This window comes from Verticillium dahliae, genomic scaffold (assembly GCF_000150675.1).
Source record: "Verticillium dahliae VdLs.17 supercont1.34 genomic scaffold, whole genome shotgun sequence".
NCBI classification, from domain to species: domain Eukaryota; kingdom Fungi; phylum Ascomycota; class Sordariomycetes; order Glomerellales; family Plectosphaerellaceae; genus Verticillium; species Verticillium dahliae.
Window position 1 is genome coordinate 132,701 of NW_009276964.1, and position 16,546 is coordinate 149,246.

The 16,546-nt window shown below is 55.5% G+C and overlaps 2 protein-coding genes across 2 annotated transcripts; one reads left to right on the plus strand and one right to left on the minus strand.

Moving 5' to 3' along the window:
* Positions 1 to 3,648: 3,648 nt before the first annotated feature.
* Positions 3,649 to 5,898, minus strand: VDAG_10275 (NADPH-cytochrome P450 reductase; the record flags this gene model as incomplete). The annotated part of the gene is made up of 3 exons (XM_009659892.1): positions 3,649 to 3,666; positions 3,750 to 4,028; positions 4,114 to 5,898. 3 exons carry the CDS (start codon positions 5,896 to 5,898, stop codon positions 3,649 to 3,651), a joined length of 2,082 nt encoding a protein of 693 aa, XP_009658187.1.
* A 1,663-nt stretch (positions 5,899 to 7,561) lies between these two features.
* VDAG_10276 (cell morphogenesis protein PAG1) lies at positions 7,562 to 16,514 on the plus strand (the record flags this gene model as incomplete). The annotated part of the gene is made up of 5 exons (XM_009659893.1): positions 7,562 to 7,652; positions 8,538 to 8,717; positions 9,390 to 10,123; positions 10,189 to 14,706; positions 14,810 to 16,514. Coding segments are annotated over 5 exons (7,228 nt in total), but the record flags the coding sequence as incomplete, so codon positions are not given.
* Positions 16,515 to 16,546: the final 32 nt, after the last annotated feature.

Genomic DNA, 16,546 nt, shown 5'->3' on the forward strand with positions numbered 1-16,546 from the left:
AGCTTTCCCACAAGTGTGGCAGTTGTTATGGTAAAGACCACACGACAGGCGTGTTGGTGCCTTCCTTTCATGTACTCATCTGCATCTTGTAAGTGCATGTACCCAGCGCTGTGTGATGAGGACAGGAGAAGCTTCAACCTACTCATCAACACTTTGAAGTTCGTGCTATAGTTGTGTAAGGAGACCAGGTGTATGTTGCTCTGTTCGTTCGCGGCATCAACCCTTAGGATACTTTGTTGTAGGTAAGCACGTCCGGCATACGAATTGGTGATGTTGACACTGATTTTTCCTTAGGGAAACTGGTGCCTCGCGCTCCTTCTCTTTGTTACCGAGCAACTTCCCAAACAATCTTGTATGCCTAAATGGAGACGCGTCGTCCGTCGTCCGTCGTCCGTCGTCCGTCGTTGGCGTCGTTCGTCGTATCGCTTGCCCGGTGCTGATTTGGTCGAGTTTAACGGGCAAATCTTCCGATGAAGATGCAGGTTTCCCGTGGATGAACGATGGATGCTGCAGCTTCGCCACACCGAACCTGCTTCTAAGAATACTCCTTCAGCACCTCAAAGCAGAACGCCGTGTAAAGTAGTGATAGGTCACAAAAAAAAAAAAAAAAGGTAGACGTGCAATTCAGTGCAGCAAGCCGGTCGGGGCAGTTGACGGTTGACAAAGAGGCACATGTGGTGTCTATAAAGGGTCCAACACGAGGGTGGCATGCGGTTCTACCATGCCTTGCCCATGTTGCACCCAAGCGATCGCCCTCATCAACGCTACTACCGAGAGGTAGCTTCCTTTTCTTCTTCGCTTTCTTCTGTGGCCTGAGACAGGGGATTCCAATTCGAGAAACGGCACTGCGGCTGGCTGATGGAAGACCGCCGCGCATCACGCCCCGCCCCCTGCAGTTCTGTGGTGCCCAGATGGCCGGCTAGCCTTGGCAGCGACCTGTTAGGGAGAGCACATCGCCCGGGCGAGCACATCGCCCGGGAGAGCATCCGTGCTTCATTCTCTGCAAAGTGGAGGCGCATCACGTCCCTCGAACGGACCCAGCTCCGGCGGGGTTTGTCACCTTTCCAAGCTCTCAGCAATCATGCGGGCACTCTTTCCACCGTGCATCGTCGCCAATCGCCAGCACTCAATGGCCTCAAGTCTCAAACAGGGGCCCAATTCCTGGGTGGCAGAAGAAGCAGCCCCTTTGGCGAGGATTGCTAGCTCGTGTGAGCTGACTGGCTATGTCAGAGATTGACCTGCACCTCGCTCGTGTTGGGATGCCGAGTTTCTCTGCCACGATGGAGAGCGTGCCGCTTCACCCAGATGCCAGACAACGTTCTGGACCCAATGGGATCCCATCTCATACCTGGTGCAGCCCCCCTGGTGGATTACTGCCTTGAGGTCTCAGAGTCCGTCGGAGAGAGAACAACAAAGTTCGCGGTAGCCGAAGGGGGGGCTTGCAGAAGGAAGGGGGACTGGTCCACGCTCGATTTCGGGGGGGTTGGAAAAAGCAATAATGGTGCTAATGGAGGGTCAGATCACTCTCGTAAGGTAAGGTGCTCACAGGAGGAAAGACAATCACCTGCACGGCGCGTTGGAGCCCGACTTTGGCCATCTCAAGGGTAAAAATCTGGGATGGGTGTCAACGTGTTCAAGCATGACTGACATGGTCGAAAAACACCGGCATGGGATAATTTCTCATGGCGTAGCGAGGTTACAAAAGGCTTTTGAGGCTGAAAGATCCGATCGAGTATCGGATTCGGCACCCCAGCCAACACTCCACCTCCACATTTCTTCTCGATCCAAACCTCTGCCACAATCGAGCATGGATCTGACAACGATCTGGGCACGAAACATCGACTGAGGGATCTTCGGGTTGATGCTCCCATTTCCGAGTAAGCGCCTAATGAACTGCAATTATGTTATCTGGCCTGTACCTCGAGCACCGTGCTCTCGCAGACGCATACGCACGAAAGCCACAGGTGACACTCTGAAGCGAAATGATGCAAAATGCGACCTGTCACCTGTGCCCGCATGCAGCCAGCATCCCCTGCAACGTATTAAAAAGGGCTTGTGCTACTCCAACAATTACTGAACAGGCGGTAAAGCGTGGTGTATGACCCCTCATTGCTCAACTGGTCTTACGCCAACAACAGCTTGAGATGTTGGTATAGTGGCAGTAGACGCCAATGGAGCCATGAGATACAAAACGGTGTGATCTCGGGGCCATACCTTGACATCCTGCTAGAAGCGACTTGCTACGGCTTGATACGGAAAGTGTGTTTCCCGATATGTCGTTGTGCCTATTCCATCTCAAAGACCAGGCTTTCGGTTAGTACGATGTATAGTAATCACTCGCCAATCATGGCGGACCTTCGTGTCCGACTGGTGCCAGATATCAGGCATTCCTAAGGCAGGCCGGTATAACATATGTAAGCGAAAGAACGGACGACATCGCCGTCTGTGCGGAGGAGCGACTGTATGCACCAGCGACAAGATAACTTGGTGCGCAAAGAGGTCTGTCTGCACTTGGATGGCCAACTCTAACTCAACAGTTTCTTCACCGGTCAAGAAGGGTGTGAGACATTCCTGCAACTCATACTGGCAGGATCAGAGATGGCGGGTTGCCATCCAACATGCACGCACCTTGACAGCAGGCAGATCGACTGATGTATCATGACCTCACCCTGCAGGCGTCATGACCTTTGGGGGCCCTAGCACGAGAGCAGCAGGGGGCCATGAGGCGGTGTCCGATAGAAGTGCCTCGCCACGAGCTGACATGAAACGGTTTTCGCCGTTTTCGTACCTTTGTCCGTGGTGACCGACATAGATCATCACCTCCTTCACATGCGTGTCATGAAAAGAGATAGGGCCAGGTTTCAAGATTAGAGCGGGAATATAGAAACGAGGAACACAAGTGCAGTCGTGCCACGACTGCACGCACCGCATGGCCATCTTCATAGCACCACCAAGTCTTCCACCGCTCATCGCAGCTTAGATGACAGGTCACATCTGCACATTCTTTAGATAGAAGCCTGCCGCTGCTCCTCCGCACACGAAGCCTAGCAGTGCTACGCTAGATTCGGGTCCGATCTTATCGGAACCAGCTGGCTGGCAATGAACCGTCGCTATTTATCCGTACATCAGGGCCAAGCGAAAGGGCCGCGAAGACAGGTGATGCCAACAAATGGCCTCATCGAAGAATGGGATGGGACGAATGCTGAGCTCTCCAACCTGTTTTTTTTCATCCACGATCCACCGTAGCTCGATGGCGAATCGATGCCTCTGGCTTGCCTTGATGTGCTTATCTGAGATCTAGAACAAAGAGCAGTGATGGTGAAAGAAAGAAAAAACAAAGGCTGATTCAAGTCTATCGTTGTATAAACGGTTTGCACCCTTGCTACATGTGAACGAGGTAAGCCAAATGTACTATGCATGCCAGACCAAAGCCGTGAAAGCCCGTGTGCTCCCCTTGCCAAACTCAAGACAGCCAGCCCGGCCCAACCGCCCGGCCGTCCGTTTATCCTTTCCAATCCCGAGCCCCCATCTCCCCTTTCGATTTCCGATTGCTGCACGTGCACGCTCGCATTAGCCATGCTTGGGAACAAAAAAAAATACTTTGCTCCACGAAACGAATGCCCGATGGCTCTATCCTTTGCATGCAATCTAAGACCAGACGTCCTCCTACGCAAGGTTAGCATCAAGCACGCCACATTTACGCGAGCCTCAAGCGACGGCCCAGGGGAGAAGACGGAAAGAGTTCGTACCTGGTACTGGTTCGCCGCGCGCATTCCCTTGACAATCTCCTCAGCCTTAGCCTCGGACACGCCGCGCTGCTCGGCAATGATCTGGCCGAGGAACGTGTTGACCTCGCGCGCCATGTTGGCGGCGTCGCCGCAGACGTAGAAGTAGGCCTTCTTCTGAAGGAGGTCGTTGACCTGCTGGGCGCGCTCGCGCAGGCGGTGCTGGACGTAGACCTTCTTGGGGCCCTCGCGGGAAAAGGCCGTGATGAGTTCGAAGCTGTCGCCGAGGGACTTCTTGTACGACTGCGTATGTCAGTTCTTGCTGCCACGTCATCGCGGCACGCCCATCGAGGCCTGCCGTGTAGGTTCGGGGACAAAGGATACGTACCTCGAATTCCTCCTTGTAAACAAAGTCTTCGGTAGACTTGCGGCAGCCGAAGAAGAGCAGTGTCGGACCGACAGTCGCGCCGTCCTCGGCCTGCTTGGCACGCTCCTGGATGAAGGCACGGAAGGGTGCGACGCCGGTGCCAGGGCCGACCATGATGACGGGACGAGAGGGGTCAGAGGGCAGCTTGAAGTTGGAGTGGCGAACATGTACAGGCACGTGAATACCGTCGTACTTGTTCCTGGGACCAGTGATTTCGTATGTCTGGCCAAAGGCCTCGGGGTTTGGGTCGCCGTTCTGCTTCTGCTTGAGGGCATAGAGGTAGTTGGTGGCAACGCCGCGGAAGGGGTCCTCTTCGCGGCCAGGAATAGCCTGGCGCTCGACGACGGCGGTGATGGAGATCTTCTTGGGCTGGACGAGGGAGGACGAGGAGATGGAGTAGTAGCGGGGTTGAAGCTTGGTGATGCCCTCGATCCAGGCGGAGAAGGGGATATTGGCCCATGGGGCGCCGCCGCTCACGGAGGAGAGGAAACGGGAGATGTTGAAGTAGTGGGCACCCGTCTTCTCGTGGAAGTAGTCCTTGTCGCCGCCAAGTCTAGTCATCTCGGCGCGAGCGGTGTCATTGGGGGCGAAAGCAGCCAGGGTGGAAACAAACTGGCGGGACACTGGAGCTCCGATCTCCAGGTGGTAGCGAACGATGGCGTCGTAGGTAGTCGGCGTCGGGAAGGGGACCTTGGCGGTGGGCTCGAGGGCCTTGATGCTGACAACAGTGTGGCGCTTGTCCTTGAGGCCGATGACATCGAGGAAGAGATCGACCTCGTGGCCTGGGTTCGTGGGCCAGATGGCAATGTGATCACCGGTCTGGTAGGAGAGGTTGGAGCCGCTGACATCGACCTCAACGTGGAGGCAGTTACGGTCCTTGACATTGAAGAGCTCTCTCGACTCGGCAATCGGGGCAATGTAAGGGTTGTGCGAGTTGAAGGGTCCCTTGGCAGCACCCTCGAGATGCATCTTGTTAGGCTCACCAAGGTACACCTCGGGCGACTCAGGGGTCAGGCCGTCACGCTCTGTGATGCTGAAGATGGGCTCATAGACGGCCTCGCGCTCTTCAAGTCCCATCTTCTCAGCAAGGGCGGTCCACATTGGATCCTTCCAGGCGAGGAAGTCTTCCTCCATGGTACCGGCACCGTCGTCACCCTCGCCGGCCTCGCCGATGCGGTGAGCACCAAGCTTCTCGAGAGCCTTTGTAACATTGCGAACCATCGAGTTGTAGTGCTCATACGTGTTGTTACCGAGGCCGAAAGCGACGAAGTTGAGGTTTCCGAGAGCAGGCTCGTTGGCTTCGTTGAACGAGACGTCCTCGCCCGTGATAAATTCGTAAAACTCAACGGCGTTGTCGGTGGGCTCGCCCTCGCCGTAGGTAGCCAGGACGAACATGACGACCTTGTCGGTGGAGACGGCGTCGAGATTGTCAAAGTCGTAGTCCTCAAGATCGGCGACCATAGTCTCGAGGCCGAAACGAGACTTGCCCTCCTTGGCGAGACGGGAGGCGTAGTCCTCAGCGGTACCAGTCTGGGATCCATAGAAGATGACACAGTTCTTGCCGGACTCATCTAGCTTCTCGATAATGTTGCGCGTCTTGCCGGCCTTGGGGCCGCCGGCGCTGGCGAAACCATTGGCGTAGGGGTCCTTCTCAATGGCCCAGTACTTGCCCTTGGTGAAGTAGGCGGCCGTGCCGAGAAGGATCACGGACAGGACAATGATGTCCAGAGTATCAAGCTCGGCCATGTTGGCGGGCGGGGTGTCTCTCTTATTTTGGCACCGAGGATATCTCGGCAGTGGTGTTGAGGGGCAACTCGGCTGCAGGCGGCTGAAAGGCGCACTGTTGTGGTGTGTTGTGTCGATGAGAATGTCGAGAGAGTTTCGGTCGGGTCGTCAAAGACGTTTATGGAAACCGTCTTGTCGGATGAGAGGGTTCGACAGCAGCAGTCGTCGAGGCCGAGGGGTCAAGCGCTGGAAAGTCGGTTCGACCTGCGAAAGAGACGCACGTGTTGTCAGCGAGAAGAAAGCCCAAGTGTACTGTGGTAGTACCGAGATCTGGCACCAGAGTCAGGCCAGTGACTAAGGTTTTCCCCCACTAAACGCCAAGCTAGGAATGGTCGGGCGTTCCGCTCGGAATCGGAAACCGGCGTACTAAAACCCCCCCGACGACGATCTAATCGGCGTCGGCTCTTTGTGTCGGCTTTTTCTCGCAATTGTACCTTGGTCTGACTTTGCGAGCGTCTGGCGACAATGGAAAAAACAAAAGAGGAGAGGGGGAAGGGCTTACTCAGACGTCTTCACTCTACCTATCGACGGGAGAGATGAGATCAAGAAAAAAAATGAAAAGAAAAAAATCAGACGAATGCTGTCGAGGCGGAGTTGTGGAACTACCTGATCTAGGTACATACAGGAGAAGGGAATCAAATCTGCCACCGTTGTGCATGTGGACTTGACAGGTAGGCGGCCAAGCACAACATACATAGTAGAGACTGAATCGGGAACAGGTGAGCACTGCCGGGAAAAGTCGAGGCCGAGGTCAGCCCACTCGAACAGTTGAAACTTTCTTGAGATGCTACCTCACCTTGCCTCACGACATGTGCTTCCACCCCCCGGCAATCCAAGCATGTCTACTAGGTAATTAGGTACCTACCTTACCTACCTTAGGTACCCTTAGATGAGAAGGAAGATGGTCTGGTTGGTTGACCTAGAGCCTACGGCTCATAATGTAGCGCATTGAACTGGCTTGAGCGGTATTACAGGTATTCGTCAATCCGAATACGAGTGCAATGCCGGTTGCTGTGGCTGGCCTGTCTGCAAGTACACCACTATTGAGTGAGCTCCCAGGCCGTTCTCTTCTCACGTCAGACAGAACCGAGGGGATATTCTCCCAATAATGCTTTTGATCCTCCCTGGTCCTCCATCATCGCCTCGGCCAGACCCATCTTGGACAGGCCACTCAATCACCAAGATGCTTCGCTCCCAAGAAGCTGAACCCTTCGGCGCTCATAGGCTGTGCATGATGATGGAGTTGGCTTACTAATGCGCCTGGATGGATCCGCCCAGGACATCAGGCATTTGGACATAATCGTGAATGGTGAGTTTGAACAACCTAACCTTCCATGTACGTGTTGGGAAGGTAGGTAGATAGCTATGAGAGATGCCACATCTTGAAAGCGGATTTCCATGACACCGATCTGATGTGCCAGACCATCGCCCCTGGCCAACAAAGCTTTTACCTAAGGTACCTTACCTTAGGTAGGTACCTGTACCTGATACCTTAAGCAACCATGCGACGGGACTTCGTCCTGAGTATCATCAACTGTGCATTCAGTCTTCATTACCGGCCATCTCCCCTTCTCTTCTATTCAGAGGCAGACAAGTCCACCCTCGTCACAATCTGCAAGCCACAATGTCACCGGGCCGCACTTATGAGACCCTCCCTCCACCCGCCCGTACTGCCAACACGGCTTCTCGGAACATTGTTCTCGACGATCTCGGAGGTATTATGAAGTGTCCACAGGCAATCAATCAATCACCCGACCGACCATCCTCTGCCAATCTCCCGATATCTGCGTCAAGCCCCCTCACCACCCCTACCGTGGCCAGAAAAAGACGACCGAAAAAGGAGCCAGGTCGTTGGCTTCGCGCGCTACTCGACCTCAACTTGGTACCTACCTAGGTAAGGTAGGTAAGGTAATTCCAGAACAAAACTCAGGGCCCAATCTTGTCGAACGACCATCACCATAACCAGCAAAGCCCTGGACCATACTAGCGGCCTCGATAGCGTGCCTCACATGAGCAGGCGGCCCCTGGTAGATTCTACCTGTACGTTCAGAAAACGGTGCCCGAGCATGTCGTCAATCATGGGCCCTGGAGGTCTACGTGGAAGATCGCCATCGTGTGACTGGACATGAAATGACTGACGGACGTGAAGTTGCCATAGGCTGTCATGGCAATCGTCCTCGTGATCGCGAAGACGGTGGGGCCCGGTGAGCTGGCAGCATAATCACTTTGCAGAGTCAAGCAGATCCAAGGACGCGCCGGCCGGTGACAAGCGCTGTGCAGGGTCATGCCGAGTGCCATGGCCTGGTTGCGTGCCTGGTGTGTTTTTGGATGAGAGAGTTCTTTCTGGCTGCCCGCTGCCTGCCTGGGGACTGAGTTGACCTTCCCCATCGGCACCAATGACGGCGGCCCGCAATGCTGGCAGGTGTCGCGCGCAAGGGATGGGATCAAGCCAGGGACCAGCCAATCAAGACGGTACATGCCGCGGAGACCCCTGGTCGTGCCCCTCAAAAAATCCCATCCAGAGAGACCGACCCAAGCAGCCAAGTGACCCCTCAACCCCCCCCCCCCCCCCCCCCCCCCCCAAGGGTCAACCCCTACAGGGGAGGCCACAGCACGCGCCCTGGGCACCCAGGAGATCTCCCACGGCCGCGGCGGGCTGCTAGGCCTCGTTAGGGCATTTCGCCTGCTGGCTTCGTCCGTGCTGGTGGCCCTTGCAGGATTCCCAGGCTTGCCAGGCCCGCGAAAGGCAACCCTTACAGCAGCCGAAAATCCAATTGGACGTCAGTGATCGACACCGCAGGCACTGGAGGCTGGGGCCTGGACTCCATCATCCATCCATTCATCTATTCATTGATCTGGTGCTGTCTCCTCCTCCGCAAGATCTCCTTCGTTCCATCCACCTAACCTAGCTTTCTACCTTACGTTCGACTGTCGAAACCCGCCGCCGTCGGATCCCAGACAACAAACACCTTGACGAAGCAGTACTGCCGTCGGGAGGCCGTAATGCTACACCATATTCACATGTCGTAAGACGGATCATGGCCCTTGGTCCAACCTGACAATGAGTTAGTCTGCCTTTCTTCTCCCGGTCCTCCCCAACATCCTAGAGCCAAGGTCCACCACATCAGCTTGCGTCCGACGCCGTCCTCCTGGCTGCTGGCTGCTGGCTGCTGCTACGAGCATCTGTGCACCGGGAATCCTCCTGCGCTTCCTCCCACACCCACCCGTCGCGAGGCCACCCTCTTCCTGCAGGCGACTTGGGCACCCACCCCCCTTCCCGATCCCGATCACCCGTCTGGTGTCCTTCCGTTGCGCTCTGCGTTTCACGACGAATGAAGAGCAAGAGGGGGGAACCACGCACGCAGCGCATCGAAACCCATGGGACCCCGATCTTGGGCCTCCTCGACCTTACCTCGTACCTCTTTTGACTAACGACTTCTCTTGCTGCTTAGTAGCTCCGCCCCAGACGCTGCCCGACCATCTTCAGGATCCACTCAAGTTCTCGCCTCGCTCTGTGACGACCCTCGACGAGGAAGACGAGGAGCGCGGAGACTCCGTCATTGACTGGGAGCGCACCGTCAGACCTGCCGCCTTTCCGCTCGATCTGCCCGCCAGTGTTGCTCGCTCTGTTGCCCATTCGCGGGAATCGTCACTCGAGAAGCTCGCTGGCCCTCCGCCTTCCTTGTCGTCGCCACGACTACCGCACTCGCACACCGCACACCGCGCCGGCGACCCCAAGGGTGGCACGTATGGCCACCACCGCCAGACCTCCATCGTACACGGCATACAACACTCTCGAAATGGAAGCCTCGCCAGCTCGTCTTCCAGTCCCCTCAGTCCGCAGATAATCGCTGCAGCCGGTGCTAGCCTCTCCGCCACCGACCGCCCAGACATGTATGCAGTGGCACGGCAAGAGCCAGACGGTCCTGCGTCCGCCATAGGACCGGGACCTGCGTCTGCTTCTTCTCGTCCACCCACAGCCCTGTCTGGCACTACACAAGGCTCCGGCAGGGCATCCCCTGCCGCCGCCAATACCACCGAAACCTCCACTCAGAGGAAGCTTGAACGCATGCACAGCAAGACCAGACGCGATGGCGCTCACCACCATACCCACTCATCGAGGCACAACAAGGAGGACCAGCAAAAGACTGTGGGCGAGTATGCATTGCATGTGCTCTTCACACAGGTCCGTCTCCTCTCGAACCTCTGCCCTTCGTTCGTCCGCCTATGGGGTGCTGACTTTTTGACCAGTTCATTGCGCAAGCTGAGGAGAAGCTAAACGATTGCATAACGGTGCCATTCGACCCCGAGCCACAGGTCGAACTCGTATGTGGGCCTGGGGTCGACACGACGTTCGACCAGATCATCGCCGCCCTCGGACACATCGCGCGGCCTCGACCCAAGCCCCTCATCGATTCGATCATGCTGTGGAGGAAGAGCAAAAGCGACGCCGCCAATGATGCCCGAGGCCAGTTGCAGCAATCCAAGACGCCAACATCCCTGCAGCGCCGGAATACGGAACCGCTGCAGCCACTGTCTGCCGGGACTGGACCGTCCACCGAGAACCCGCTGACAAGTCCAGGGGCTTCTATGGCTGCCAAACAAGAATTCGTCGCCCACGCCGAACGTCGCTCGACAGTGTCCATATATATCCTTTGCCGAGTGCTGCTGCAGGTGATCAGCCAGACGAGCCTGCCGTTGTTGACTCTCGAAATGGAAGAAAAGCTCGAGGGCATCATTTTTGGCCAGTTGAAGATCGCTGATACCGACCAACTCGTCATGAGCCCGCTGAAACTGGCTAATTGGAATCTCTTTTCTCAGCTGCTCGGTGGCATGAGCGATATCAACTTTAAGGGTGTCACGGAGCGGTTCCTTGGCGATATAGACCGCTCTTTGCAGGATCTCGCTGCCAAGAGTGCCATGACGCAGGCTGGTCGCGATGCCGAGGGCAAGATTGAATTGGTCCTGGGTGGCATGAAGCATCTCAAGATCAAGATCGCTCCAACCGAGGCGTGGGAAAACTCATGCGACTTTTTGATCAAGCTCGGAAGGCTTTTCAACCGGTCTCACGGACAGAAGGTCAAGACTGCTTTCTGTCAGGTTCTCGAAGTCCTCTTGCTGCCCATCGCAGCCAAGGCTACCTCTAATGAGCTCTCCCATCCGAAGTGGGCAGAAGTCCTAGCAGCTATCGGTCCACGCCCGGCTCAGATGTCCCTGAAGCCCCGGCACTGGAATTTCGCCTTTCCCCTCACGGCAACCATGCTTTGCGTCTCGACTCCTGAAACCTTTGCCGCACAGTGGATGCAGTTGATTCTCCCTTTACAGACCAAAATCAAGGACCGACTCGCTCGACCTTTGTGTTTGCAAGTCGTCTCAAGGCTGGCGTGGACTTACTTGTATCGAATTAACGATACATCGGCCAACGCCTCTCGCAAGCTCGATGAGTTGATGAGGCTCGTTCTCCCAGCCACCAGGCGCAGTCTCGTCGCCTCTGATGCCTCGGTCATCGACCCGTTACTACAAATCATTCGCATCATCGGTTTCAGATATCCCGAGTACTGCTTCAAAAACATAATTTTCCCGCTTGTCAATGCCGATCTATTCCTATCGGGCCGGGAGGCCAAGGTCGAGCAACTGGACCCCGATCGCATAGTCATTGGCATCCGGGCTTTCATGGTCATCATGTCAGACCTCGAGAAGGGGTCGCAGGGTCGCCCTCCTTTCCCAGTGTCATATGTGCCGACACCAGCGCCCGAACGAATGCCACTTTCGCCATCAATTCCGTCACCGCAACAAGGCCCATCAGCTACAGCTACAGTCCCCCCCATCGAAAGCGAGGAGCTCCTACGGCCTGTGGATGCCAGCGTGCTAAGTGATCCAGCTCGGGAGTATTATTATAGGTTCTCTGAGGTGCTGGGCAAGATAACGATACACTGCGATAACACTTTCGGCGGACAAGCGACCTTGGATGAGAAATTTAGCAGCCCAGGCCCCAAAACCCCTATAGCCGACACATTTACATTCTCGAGACGGGACGATCACCAAACAGTGTCCGACTCGAAGCAACCCTTCTACGAGCTCTTACACGTTGCCGTTCAAGCACTCCCGCGTTGTCTTTCCACCGACATACCCTTCAACTCACTGATCAACCTCCTCTGCACTGGCACTGCCCATGTTCAGTACAATATTGCCCAGTCCTCAGAACGGTCACTCAAGGCCATTGCTCGACAGTTGCACGCGCAGCAAGTTATCATGGGGTTTGCACGCTTCATCTTCAACTTCGACGATCGGTACTCCACAATGTCTGATGGCGGCATGCTTGGCCCTGGCCACATTGAGAGTACGCTTCGCCTGTACATCGAACTGCTGCAAATCTGGATCGAGGAGATAAGGCAAAAGGCGCGGGACGCATCCGTCGAACAGCCTGACGCGAGTGACACGCGTGGTGCCAAACTTGACATATCCAGTACCTGGGCCGAGGTCGATCAGGCCGAGGCCCATGGGCTCTTCTTCCTCTGCTCCCAGTCTCGCAGGGTGCGGTATTTCGCGATCACAGTGCTGCGTCTGATCAACGACTTCGATGCAGCGCTTGGCAAGAGTAAAAGTGCGGAAGATGGAGACTTGAGAGTGATCGACATTTTGGAGAACGACTCGATGCAAGTAATGAACTTCAAGGACGAACACCTTTCCGTCGCGGAACGGAGCAGGCTGCAGAGGGGGATCCAGAACAGTAATAGTCGGGGCGCCCTGGTCGAACTTTGCACAAGCGATGTGTCGTACGACACGACGCTCTGGTTCAAACTCTTCCCCAACCTCATCCGCATCGCCTATGAGAAGTGCCCTTTCACGGTCACCATCGGCCGTGACCTAATATGCAACCGGATACTGCAGATGTACAAGGGTATCACGGTGCTGTCCGAGCCCTCCAGGGGCCTGTACTACGGAAATGACACAGGAAGCGGCCGGCTCACAAGCCGGACGCCGACCACGCAGCCCGAGTTCATGGTTGAACAGTGGAAGCTGTACCTCATCTTCGCCTGTACCACGCTGGCCGACACGGGTAGCCAAATGACAAGCCCTGCGCAGGCTGCACAGCATAATCGGAAGACATCCAAACCAAACGCGGCTGACAAGATCGTTTCAGCCCGGCTGCTGTTCAAGTACCTCATACCACTTCTGTCGGCGTCGTCCGCCTCTGTCCGCGATGCTGTGGTGCTCGCCATGGGGTCCATCAACAAGCACATTTACAGGCCACTTCTTGAAGAACTTGCTGGGCAGGCATCTCGGTGCAACGACGAGGCACGCGCTCGGATCCACCAGCGCACCAACAGCAGCCCTCGACGGAATAGAAAGATGGACCTCTTGCGGACCGAGATTACGCATATCTACAAACTCACCTCACATTTCCTGAAAGAGCCTGATGTCTGCCAAGACGAATGGGTTTTGAACAATCTAGTCAACTATACCAGAGATCTGAAGCTATTTCTTATGGACGGCGAAGTCCAGATGGACTGGGAATTTCAAAAGCTACGTCGCCATTACTGTGGACTCATGGAGGAGCTTTTTGATGGCATCAATCGGACGTCAGACCCCTCCAGATGGATGACGTTTGAGTCAAGAAAATCTGCGTTTTCACTCATGGAAGACTGGTGCGGCTTCTCACCGAACCAAAACCAGATCCGGGCCAGGGAAGACACTATGAGACAGTCTCTGATCGATCAGCAATCACATGGCGAGCGAGGCACCGTGACCGCGGCCATGGAAATCGAAAAGCGCAATCTCCGCACGGCAGCACTCAGCGCCATGGCTGCCCTGTGCGGCGGGCCCATGAGTATCACGACGGAGAGTGGTGCGACACTGCAATTCGATCTGCGTCGGATGCTTGCTTGGATTGAGGCCATTTTCAACTCTGGCAGTGACCGCATGAACGTCATCGGCCGGCGGGCGTTGCAAAACCTGATCACGCACAACCAGGAGTACCCTTACCTCCTCGAACAGGGTTGCATTGCTCGGTGTTACTTGTCGGATGTGCCGAAAGTTCTCGAGAGCTACTTTGCTGTGGTTACGCAAGTACTCTTGGAGTACCCTGACTACCCTTCCCCCTTCTGGAAACTGCTCAGCCTCTGTCTCTTCACTCTTGGTAACGATGAGAGCGAGATCCGGTCCAAGTCCGCCCGCGTCCTCCGAGCCTTGGAGGAGCGGCAGCAGCCCGCTCGAAGTTCCAAGATACAGGATTATGACATTAGTATTTCGGACAAGACGAAGGCGGTGTATAAGAACGCCCAGTTTGAAATATCAAAGCGCCTGTCGAAGCAGCACACTGAACTGGCCTTCCACATCTTCTCAGAATTTACCCTCTACTTCAAGGACCTACAGCCTGCCTCACAGCGCAACGTTGTAGCAGTCCTTCTGCCCTGGATTCAGTCGATAGAGTTGAAGGTGGATCCCAATGGCGGTCCTATCGCCGAGTCATACGTTCTCTTGGCCAACTTGCTCGAAATCACGATCAAATCGAGCGGTGCGTTGCACAACGAGGTGCAGGCGCTTTGGCAAGCACTCGCCACGGGCCCATACCCTGGCAACGTCAGATTGATCCTTGATTTCATCATCTCTATATGCCTCGAACGGCGAGAGCAGAACTTTGTCGAGTACGCCAAGCAAATTGTTGTTTTCTTGGCGAGTACGACGAGTACTCCCGGCATCAAGGTCGTTGAGTTCCTTCTCATGCAAATCACCCCCAAGGCCATGGTGCCCAACGAAAAGAAGGAAGTTGCATCGCCGCCACCGGGATATTGTTCAGCTTCCATACTGTGCAGACTTGGGCGACGCCTTGCCGATCGGCACAAAGCAGGCCGGATTCTCTCTGGGCCAGCTGTCCATGATACTGTTGGTCGACCTCATGGTCTCACCGATACAGCTGACACCAGAGAACGTGCCGGTCCTCCTACAAGTCGTCACCGTTCTATGGGACCATTACACGCCACTGGTCCAGGAACAGGCTCGAGAAATGCTTATCCATTTGATCCACGAACTGGTCATCTCCCAACTCGACGAGCAAACGCCAGCCAGCGCCAAAGCGTCCATTGAGAACATGATCGATCTCATCCGTCAGCACGATCGCACCGTCGTCTGGGGTTACGAGGACAGCAACGGAAAAGCTGAAACCCACGACAACAAAGTCCCGGCAAGTATGGAGTACTTGACAACCGAAGTTGTCAAGACGTTTGAGATGACATACCCTGGCATCAAGGAGCAATGGGGCCGGCTGTCGCTGACCTGGGCTACCTCGTGCCCCGTGCGACATCTCGCCTGTCGATCCTTCCAAATCTTCCGCTGTGTTCTCACGTCCTTGGACCAATTCATGTTGGGTGACATGCTTGCTCGCTTGTCTAACACCATCGCAGACGAAGATTCCGAGATCCAAACCTTTTCCATGGAAATTTTGACGACTCTCAAAACACTCATTATCAAGCTCGATGCTGAAAAGCTTCTGACGTTCCCACAACTGTTTTGGACGACATGCGCTTGTCTCGAATCAATCAATGAGCGCGAATTTCTGGAGGCAGTTGAAATGTTGGACGAGTTCCTGGCCAAGATTGACTTCCAGTCACCCAATGTTCGAAGAATGCTGTCCGACGGCCAGCCCTCGCGATGGGATGGCGCCTTTGAGGGCTTGCAGGCTCTTCTTTACAAGGGCCTCAGATCTTCGGTTTGCATGGACACGACCTTCAATATCATGACCAAGTTGGTCCAGCTGCCGAGCGACAACCTAGTCGGTGACGATAGTCGGCTATTCTACGTCATCCTGGCCTACTTTCCGATGCTGCTGCACGAGATGGAGCAGGAGACACCAAGCGAACAATGTCTCCAAGCGGCCGAGGTTCTCTGCACCGTGGCGGAGGATCAGGGGTACGGCAACATCGCGGAGGTCCTCGAGGAGTACATCGCCTTCAAGCACCATATTGACACGCGGGAATTCCAGGTCCAATTGTTCAGTGCGCTGAGGGATCACTTCCTGCCCAAGTTGGAGTTCAACATGGTCGTCTTCTTGATGGGGCTGCTCACCAACTCCATCTCATGGGTCAAGATCAAGACGATGAGCATTTTAAGCACTGTCATCCCTGAGATTGACATGAGGAGACCCGACTTGGCCGGTCACGGTTCTGATTTGATCTCTCCACTGCTGCGCCTGCTTCAAACTGAGTACTGCATGGAGGCGCTGGAGGTGCTGGACAATATCATGACCATGTCGGGCAGCGCGATGGACAATCAGCATCTCCGGATGAGCATGACGCGGTCGACGTCCAAGACGGTTCGCAAAGAGTATGGGCGGATGCAGAGCTTATTCGGCATACCCGAAGTATCTGGCTGGGCGATCCCCGTCCCCGCGAAGAAGACGGATTCGACGCGGGCCAATATCCACGCTGCCTTTTACATGTGTCAAAACGCCGAAGGCATGCTGGCCGACGCGACGCCCACGCCCGACGTCGAGTTCCATGCCGAGGACTTCCCGTACGGCTACTTCCACCTGCCGGACCGGACGGAGACGATGATGTCGGACGACGCCCATGGACACGGTAACATGGGCGACATTGTGAACAAGCTCGAC